This window comes from Nyctereutes procyonoides, unplaced genomic scaffold (genome assembly GCF_905146905.1).
Source record: "Nyctereutes procyonoides isolate TBG_1078 unplaced genomic scaffold, NYPRO_anot_genome, whole genome shotgun sequence".
Lineage (NCBI taxonomy): Eukaryota > Metazoa > Chordata > Mammalia > Carnivora > Canidae > Nyctereutes > Nyctereutes procyonoides.
The window spans coordinates 1,156,419-1,166,068 of NW_026575051.1; the positions used below are offsets into that span (position 1 = coordinate 1,156,419).

Below are 9,650 nucleotides of genomic sequence, written 5' to 3' on the forward strand. Positions count from 1 at the left end.
TATCTCCCCACCCATTCGGTGGCCCAGGAGTGATTCCTCGGGCAAAGAACGGTGTTGAGGGGCCCAAACTCTCCTGGAGGCCAGAAAGAGTACACATATGGGCCTGGCTGGAGTGGGGGTTGACACATAGGACTCACCAGATCTGATGCCCGCATTCCTCAGGAGACTCAGTCTCCATGCCCCAAAGAGGTAGCAGTGTTGAGCCCTGGGATGGTCATGGGAGGGGGCTCCAGGTATGGCTGCTGGGAAGCTTGCTCCTTGGACCTTTCCAGGCCAGGCTTGGTGAGGGGAGAGTAAAGAGTCGGGGGACCCTTGGGACACCTGGGTGGCTCAGCCATTGAGTGTCTGCCTTTGGCCCAGGGCATGATCCTGGGGTTCCAGGATAGAGTCCCACATTGGGCTCCATGCGTGGAGCCTGCTTCTCCTTCTGCCTGTGTCTCTGCCTCTCTCTGTCTCTCATGAGTAAATAAAACCTTAGGAAAAAAAAAAAAGAGTCGGGGGACCCCGGGGAGGAGCATATTCGGGTATCAAGAATGGAAAAAGAAGTATAGGAGACTCATAAGAAGGCATTAGTGGTGGGGCAGAGGAGGATTTATTGGGGTCTCTTGAAGAGGGTTGGATGTCTGGGGTCTGGAATCACTCATCAGAGGCCACCTAAGAAATGGCAGCGAGTTCCCAGGTGACTGTGGCCTGCAGGAGAGAGGACAGGAGTTGCTGGGCACCACAGCCCTCTTGCTGGTCTCCGTCCCCACCTCCCAGCTCTCTTCCACCATTGCCCTGGCCCCATTCCTTACATTTGCCTTGGTAATAGATGGTGCTGCCCATGGCCACACAGATAAAGCTGAAGGCATAGAATCCAGCCCGAAGGAAGAGGACTGTGCTGGTTCCTAGCCAAGGAGATCCTGCATGGGGACCATAGAAGGAAGGGGAGGAGGGGGCCCTAAGGAAGAAGCACGCACAGGCCCAGGGAGGGACAGAGAGCTAGGGCCTCAGGGAAACACTCCCAACTTCCAGGAAGAGGGGGGCCTCCCACCTCACCTTTCTCTACCACCAGCAGTGTCCCATTCCCTGTCCCAACACCTAGGCCCAGAACCTCCACTCTGCACACATAGACTCCAGCATCACAGTCTTGGATGTCCCAGATGTGTAGCTCAGCCTGATGGTCACAGAGGAAACGGGAAGAGGGAAGAGGGGCCAGGCGGCCCCTGAACTCGGGGGTCCCATTCCTCACTTCCTTCCCTGGGGCCACCTTGTCCCGGTACCACGTGACAGAGCCAATGGCCAATTTCCTTCCGCTGGCATTGAAGGAGCACGGCAAGAAGGCAGCAGTGCCCTCCTGGGTATGAATCTCAGGGGGCTGGAACACCCAGAGAGCACAGGATCCTGGCAGGCAGAGAGAAGACCCAGAAAAACCTCCCCGGTTACAATATAGGGTGGGAAAGGACAATAGAGCTTGCAGTAGAACATCCCGACTGTGTCCCCACCCACGGAGTATCCAGAGGAACAAGCACTTTGGTACCTCATAAAACCCTTTTCTCTCTACCAGCCTAGTTTCTTAACATTGCTTATTAGATAGTTTCTCAAATCCTTTCCTATACCAACTCTCATCCTCACCCCATCCCATCATTCTCCAACTACATTCACTCGTAGTATCTTGCTGAAACTCAACCTGTTACATTGAAATTGGAGCTCATTAATGAATGTGGCTGTCTAGTTAACTAATAATTAACTATATTACTCCAGGTATTCTTTTCATACCAATGGCATACTCTATAAGTACACCACCCTGGCTACTTTGCCTTTTTGTTAAAGAGCATAAACTAATAAAGTCTTCGGGTGAAGACACAGCTATAATTGATTGAAATCCCTGTTTAACTCATCTAAATTGATTAATTAAGGCAATTAGTAAAATCTCCGATTAGATTCTCTAGCTCATGAATTTTACCTGTCATTCTTCTGTTTCAGAGGTTCTTAAACTTGAGAGCCTACTGGAATCACCTGGAGGGTCTGTTAACACAGGTTCCTGGGCCCTACCCCCAGAGTTTTTTACTCAGTAGATTTAGGGTGGGGGGCCTGAGAAATTGCCCCAGGTTCCCAGCTGATGCTAAAGCTATGGGTCTGATGGGGCCCCTGGTTGGCTCAGTCCGTTAAGCATCTGTCTGCCTTTGGCCCAGGTCAGATCCCAGGGTCTCAATTGAGATGAAGCCCTGTGTCAGGGTCCCTACTCGGCAGAGAGTCTGCTTCTCCCTTGGTCCCTACCCCTACCCCTGCTCATGCTTGCCCACTTGCTTGCTCTCCCTCAAATACATAAAATCTTTTAAAAATAATAAAGCTGTGGGGATCCCTGGGTGGCTCAGCGGTTTAGCATCTGTCTTTGGCCCAGGGTGTAGTCCTGGGGTCCCAGGATCAAGTCCCGCGTCAGGCTCCCTGCATGGAGCCTGCTTCTCCCTCTGCCTGTGTCTCTGCCTTTCTCTCTGTGTGTGTCTCTCATGGGTAAATAAATAAAATCTTTAAAATAATAATAATAATAATAATAAAGCTGGGGGCCTGTTGTCCACACTAAGTTCATGGATATGGCTAATAGTTAATGTCTCTCAGTTAATTAAAATCAGTTTCACTAAAAAACTTCCCTTAGAGTTAATTAGGTCTTCCAAACTCCTAATTACATCTAGACTCTAGATAATAAGCCTTGCCTAATGGGCTTATTAAGCTCATCGAACTAAAATTGACCCCTTAAAAAAAAATTCACCTCTTCCTCCCCTCCAGCCCTTTATACTGGTTATTCAACTTCATCTTACCAAGATGGTGGCTGGGAAGAAAGGATGTTTGGGATGGAAACTGGGGTGTGACTCTCCCAGTAGCAACATGGAGAAATGGAGGGAATTGTGAACTGGGGGTGTCCACACTGCTTCGACTTCCAGAAGACCCCACCCGCTCCCATTCTCCTTTCCCAGCCACCTACCTCAGACCTCAATGTCAGCCTCTTCCATCCTCCCTTTTCCCAGCCCCACACACTCCCAGGGTTCTGGAAGAAAGCTCTCTCACCTGGATGGACCACAATGAAGATGAGCAACAGCATCCAGGTCATGTCAGAGGGTATTCCAATTGGCAAAGGGGACCTGAGAAGTAAGGTCTGGGTGGAGAAAGAGCAACCTACTGCTTGTGGCCAAGCCTTTGGTCACCAGATGGAGGTTAGTAGCTTCCTATGATACACAGGACTCACATATCTCTTATCAAGGACTTCTACTGCCTGGGACCTCAGGCATCAAATGCATGCCTCACTGAGGAGAGAGGATGCTGCTGAAGGCAGTATCTGGGTCACTAAGAGGCGGAGGTAACACATGGTCAAGTGGCCTAAGTGTTTGAGGGAAAGGGGGACTTAGATCGCTGTTCACAGTAGGGTAGGTCTGTGAGACCAGGATGTGGTTCCCCTACCTCCTGAGGTTCAAGAGACCATAATAAGCCTCCAGAAACCCTCCTGTGCTCAGAGCTAACATACTTCCACCTCGCCTCAGTTCAGTGGTGCCCAGGCCACCCCATCTGTTCCCTTCCCTTTAGGCTGGGCCGCCCCCAGAGCTGCTCTAGAAATTCTATAATTGAGGGGATTAGGAGAAGCAAGCTGATTGGTGATGGTGGCAGGCGGTTGCTAGGGACTTTGTTTGGAAGCTTCATTTGCATAGCAATCAACCTGTTTTACTTAGATCCTGTTGACTTGAGTGGTTTGGCTGAGTGATTGCGAAGGATGGAGAGGTCTGGACTCATTCATATTCAGATCTCCATTAAAGGAATATACCCCTTGCTGGGGTCTACTCTACTTATGGTGCTCTGCAAGCACTTGTCACCCACTGGTAAACCCACTCTATTATTTTATTCACTATTTAGCTAGCAATTCTTGAGAAACTACCAAGTGCCCGTTACATGAAAAATATTCTTACAGACACAAAGGAAAGCCTTTGAGTTTGTAACTCCAAGGTTATACAAGGATTGGTACAAGGATATACCACAGGGGCCCCTGGGTGGCTCAGTTGGTTAAGCATCTGCCTTTGGCCCAGGGCATGATCCCGGGGTCCTGGGATCGAGTCCCATGTCAGGCTTCCTGCAGGAAGCCTGCTTCTCCCTCTGCCTGTGTCTCTGCCTCTGTGTGTGTGGGGGGGTGTCTCTCATGAATAAATAAATAAAATATTAAAAAAAAAAGACTACACCACACATTGTTGCATATGTATTACACACCTACATGAGATAGCACAGCACCTAGAAGAGGAGGATTCTATGCACAATACTAGATGAGGTATGGGCCCAGCCTTTACCACACAGTTCTCTCTGGCTCTTTTTATATTAACGCATCTTTTTCCCTTTGTGATGGGGGAACAGAGGACTAGCTGAGGACAAAGCACAAGGCCAGGGCAGCACATTGACAAGTCCTTAAAACAGGCAGAGGGACCTTCCTCTATGGACTCAACTGCCTCAATGTTCATACTTTGCTAAGGGTAAAAGGTAATCTTAGCCGGACCCCCAGGATCCTACAAGTCTACTTTAACATGTAAAAATTCCTTTAGAAAGTTCCTTTATCTCCATCCCCCAAGATACATGTTGGCAATCATCCCCCAAGCACATGGCCCACCCATACACATCTGAAGGGTCTCATGACTCAGGTTTTATTAGACGGTAATACGTGACCTTTTCCCAACAATAGCTGGCCCCCTCAAGGTCCTGGAAACTTTGCTTCCAAATTCTTTAGAGGGTACACTATCCTCAAACCCCTCCCAACTCCCAGGTATATAATCAGCCACCCCTCACAGGCCAGGGCAGCAGCTCTTCCTGCCCACGGGTCCTGTCCCCCTGCTTTAATGAAACCACCATTTTGGGATCCCTGGTGGCTTAGCTATTTAGCGCTTGCCTTTGGCCCAGGGCGTGATCCTGGAGTCCCAGGATTGATTGCCGCATCAGGTTCCCTGCCTTGAGCCTGCTTCTCCTCCCTCTGCCTGTGCCTGTGCCTCTCTCTCTGTGTGTCTCTCATGAATGAATAAATAAAATCTTAAAAAAAAAAAAAAAAAAAAACCACCATTTTGCACCAAAAGTGTCTCAAGAATTATTTCTTGGTCATCAGTTCCGGACCTCACCTATATTTCAAAACATCATCATTTGTGTCCCTGTTTCTAGCTCTGTTTCACAATACATCGGTAAACTCCAATTCCTATTCTTCACTGTAGTGATTGGAGTTTTCTTTTAGAGAAGCAGCAGTGTCATGGTTAAGAATGCTGGCTTGGGAATGCATAGGTGGCTCAGTTGGTTGAGCGGCTGTCTTTGGCTGGGGTCATGATCTCAGGGTCTTGGTCTCGGGCTCTCTGCTCCACAGGGAGTCTGCTTCTCCCTCTTCCTCTCCCTCTCTTTCTCTCTCAAATAAAATCTTAAAAAAAAAAATACTAGCTTGGAATCAACCTGGGTTCAAATACCAGCTTCTCTACAAACTAGTTATATATGATCTTGAATAAATTATTTAACCTCTTCAAACCACCTGCACAAGCACACATGCCGCATCATCTGGGGAGGACTGTCTCAGCCATTCTCCATCTGTAGAGTAGAGCCATTCCTCTTCTGGGCCTCTAACCCGAGGGTGGGAAATGGACCTGCCATGGTCAGGCAATGGCTGCCCCCTGGTGGTCATGGAGCAGGGGGAGGTGGTTTTTCTCACCCTGAGACGCAGAAAGGTGGTTTTTCTCGGATGGATCTTAACTCCAGCTTCCTTGCGCCCAGTACGTTACCTTGCCTTGCCTCCTCTCGTCCTATCAACAGCCCATCTCCACCCCCAAAGAGTCAATGTAGAGGCCATTGTCTCTTCTACTCACCTATGTATGAGAAGCCTGCAGTTTGAGGAGGGAGTGGAGATCGTCACCAGTAGAGTCGGGGTGTGGGGCTGGGATGGGCACCTGGCCTAAAGATATAACTTCCATACTCTCACAGTACACACACATGGCACTGCTCCATGTCCTAGGGCAATGTGGCTTAGAAGTAAAGTCAGCCGAAGTTGGAGTCCTGGTTGCACTACTCACACCTGTGCGATGAGAGTAATATCTTGTCAATTTCCAGACTCTCCTGTATGGGATGCTCTGTGTATGTTAGCTCCCAGTTCCTCCTCAGTTTGGGGCTAGGATGACCATTGTTACAGCTGTCTCTGAACTCAAGTGTATCCTGCTCTCTCCACCTCTTGTCTCTACCTAAGATTTCCAATTTCCAAAAATGTGGATTCCAAAGATTGTACTTGGATTTTTTAAAAGGATTTTATTTAATTGAGAGAGAGCACACGAGTGAGATGAAAGATCAGGGGGAGAGAAAGAAAGACTCCCCACGGAGCAGGGAGCCTGACATGAGGCTCGATCTCCAGACCCTGGGATCATGACCTGAGCTGAAGGCAGTCACATAACTGACTGAGCCACCCAGGAACCCTGTACTTGGATTTTTTTTTAAGTCCATCTAGAATAAATCCTAGTATACTGTGTAGATTCAGGGACCCTTTTCTTTTCTTTTTCTTTTTTTTTTTTTTTACCCTTTTCTTTTCTTTTTAAAGATTTTATTCATCTATTCATGAGAGACACAGAGAGAGACAGAGAGAGACGCAGACTCCATGTAGGGAGCCCCACGTGGGACTCGATCCCAGGGCCCCAGGATCAGGTCCTGGGCTGAAGGTGGTACTAAACCACTGAGCCACCCGGGCTGCCCCTGGGGCCCTTTTCAATAGCTCTGAGATTTCTAGGGAACTTTAACCTGCAGGATGGTAACTGTTGTACTAATTAGCCCAAGGATGGACTTTTTCCAAAGAAACTTTTACTGGGGACTCAAAAAGAAAGGCAACCAATAAAGTTGTGAAATGGATGCACACACATCTTGAATTTAACTCCTTTCTTTCTAAACCTACTTTTAAAAATATTTTATTTTTAATTAATCTTTATACCCAGCACAGGGCTTGAACTCACAACCCCAAGATCAAGTCACATGCTCTTTGATCCAGCCAGGCGCCCATCTGGTCTAACTTTTTAAACATCTCCCTATGAGCTGCCTTGTGGGTGGTCAGGACCAATAAACACAACTCAGAGTTCAGAGCAGGAACAGAAATGAAGACACAGAAGGAACTCTGGAATCCCAGTACAGTGATCCTGTGTTAGTAGTGGTGAGATGTGGGTGCCTTCTCCTTTAGCCAAGTCCTTATAAACATTTTCAAAGAATTAGCAGCTCCCATGTTCTACTTTTAACCTCTAACCACAGCTTCTCTGAGGCTCCTGCATCAGACCTCACCACCTTCAGTCTCCTTGCTGACACGGACTAATCTCCTTCCCATTCACCAAGAGCAGGCACCTAACTTCCCAGCTTCCTATCTATTTCAACCTCTGCCATCTTTCTGGGAGACAATATCCATGTAAATGATATTTTTAAACACTGAGATATAAATATATGCAGTAAAATGCACAGATCTTTAAAAAAAAATTTAAGCGCCCGACCTTAAGCGTCTAATTCAATGTCTATGCACCCCTGTAAACAACATTGCAAGTGAGAAACAGATCATTTCCATCACCCCAGAAAATTCTCCCATGCTTCTTTTTTGGTCAATCCCTCTCTTCTCCCAGAAGCAATCACTGATTTATACCCCTATAGATTCATACCCCTATATTATACCTCTATTCTTGAACTTCATGTAAGTGTAATCTTATAGTATATACTCCTGTATCTGACTTCTTTCATTTTGTTTTTTTTAAACTTTTTTTTTAATTTTTATGATAGTCACAGAGAAAGAGAGAGAGAGAGAGAGAGAGGCAGAGACATAGGCAGAGGGAGAAGCAGGCTCCATGCAGGGAGCCCGACGCGGGACTCGATCCCAGGACTCCAGGATCACACCCTGGGCTGAAAGCAGGCGCTAAACCGCTGCGCCACCCAGGGATCCCTTTCATTTTGTATAATGTCTCTGAGATTCATCTATTTCGCATGTATCAGTAGTTTGCTCTTTTTTTTTCTTTTCTTTCTTTCTTCTTCTTCTTTTTTTTTTTTTTTTTTTTTTTTTGCTGAGTGGTATTCTATAATATGGGTGTACTACAGTTTATCCACTCACCTGATGATGTACAAATGGGTTGCATGAACATTCCCTTTTTTTAAAGATTTTATTTCTTTATTTGAGAGAAGGAGAGAGCACAAGCAGGGGGAGTGGCAGAGGGAGAAGCTGGCTTGCTGCTGAGCAGAGAGCCCCATGCAGGGCTCCATCCCAGGACCCTGAGATCATGACCTGAGTTGAAGGCAGATGCTTAACTGACTGAGCCATCCAGGCACCTATGAACATTCTTGTACATGTCTTGCAAATGATTTTTCTTTTCTTTTCTTTTCTTTTTAATTTTATTTATTTATTCATGAGAGACACAGAGAGAGAGGCAGAGGGAGAAGCAGGCTCCACGCAGGGAGCCCAATGTGGGATTCGATCCGGGGTCTCCAGGATCACACCCTGGGCTGAAGGCAGGTGCTAAACTGCTGAGCCACCAGGGCTGCCCTTTCTTTTCTTTTTTTTAGAGAGAGAGTGTGTGTAAGATGAGGGGAAGGGCAGAGGGAGAGAATCTTAAGACTCCATGTTGAGCCCAAGTGGGGGCTCAATTCCACGACTCATGACCTGAGTCAAAATCAAGAGTCAGATGCTCAATGGACTGAGCCACCCAGGTACCCCAACAAATGATTTTTCAATATACTAAAGTCCCAGTTGCTTACCTTGTCTACTCCAGCCATCACCTTGATTCTACATGCCTGCACCTTAGATCATGTGACCATGGAATTTGTTTCACTTTGGAATCTTCCCTCTCTTTCCTAGGAACATAAAAGCAATTAGGCCTGAGTCCCTCCAGACTCCAATACCCTGTATAATGTGTGCTTTCACACAATTCCACTGTTGATGGATTTTTGTATTCTTTCTCTCCCACTTTCATTCAACAAATATTGAGCATCTACCATGGAGCTTACCTAGGCAATCCTGTCATAGACAGTTTTAACCACCACTTATTCTCTGTCCAGTCTCCAATCTATATCTCCATCACAGTCTATACCTTCCCCTGAGGCCTCTTTCTTGAGCCAAGTCCAGAATATCTAGCTGTCCTCTAGACATCTCCTCCAGAGTGTTCTACAGGTGTTTCAAAATTATCAGTGTCCACCCAAACTGGGTCAGCCTCCTGGTATTCCTCATCTCAGTGAATGGAAATACAATCCACCTAAATCACTTAAGGCCAAAACCTGGGATTTCTATTTTTCTGCCTTCTCCCTCAATTGCCCCATCCAAATAGTCTCCAAGTCCTGTCGATTCTGCCTCTGAAATCTCTCTCTCTCTCTCTCTTTTTTTTTTTAAAGATTTATTTATTTATTCAGAGAGAGCGAGAGAGAGAGGCAGAGACACAGGCAGAAGGAGAAACAGGCTCCATGCAGGGAGCCCGACATGGGACTCAATTCCGGATCTCCAGGATCACACCCCGGGCTGCAGGCGGCACTAAACCGCTGCGCCACCAGGGCTGCCCTGCCTCTGAAATATCTCAAGCATCTTCCCACCTCTTAATTCTCATAGCTAGTTAAGGCCCTTGTCATCTCAGGATGAAATTAGTACAATTGCTTCTCTGACAGATAGTGTAGTTTCT

The 9,650-nt window shown here is 47.1% G+C and overlaps 1 protein-coding gene across 1 annotated transcript; it reads right to left on the bottom strand.

Annotated features, from left to right (window-relative positions):
- Nucleotides 1–643: 643 nt before the first annotated feature.
- NCR3 (natural cytotoxicity triggering receptor 3) lies at nucleotides 644–3,093 on the bottom strand. Its single transcript, XM_055330326.1, has 4 exons — nucleotides 3,046–3,093; nucleotides 1,039–1,383; nucleotides 795–902; nucleotides 644–690 (listed from the first exon to the last, which is right to left on the bottom strand). The coding sequence occupies exons 1-4, from the start codon at nucleotides 3,086–3,088 to the stop codon at nucleotides 644–646; spliced, it is 543 nt and encodes a 180-aa protein (XP_055186301.1). The 5' UTR covers nucleotides 3,089–3,093.
- Between the last annotated feature and the right edge of the window lie 6,557 nt (nucleotides 3,094–9,650).

Coding starts and splice junctions, on each gene's coding strand:
- NCR3 (XM_055330326.1), bottom strand. CDS start 3,088: ATGACCTGGATGCTGTTGCTCATCTTCATTGTGGTCCATCCAG. Junction 1,384..3,045: donor CTTCATTGTGGTCCATCCAG/GTGAGAGAGCTT, acceptor TCTGCCTGCCAG/GATCCTGTGCTCTCTGGGTG. Junction 903..1,038: donor ACTGCTGGTGGTAGAGAAAG/GTGAGGTGGGAG, acceptor GTCCCCATGCAG/GATCTCCTTGGCTAGGAACC.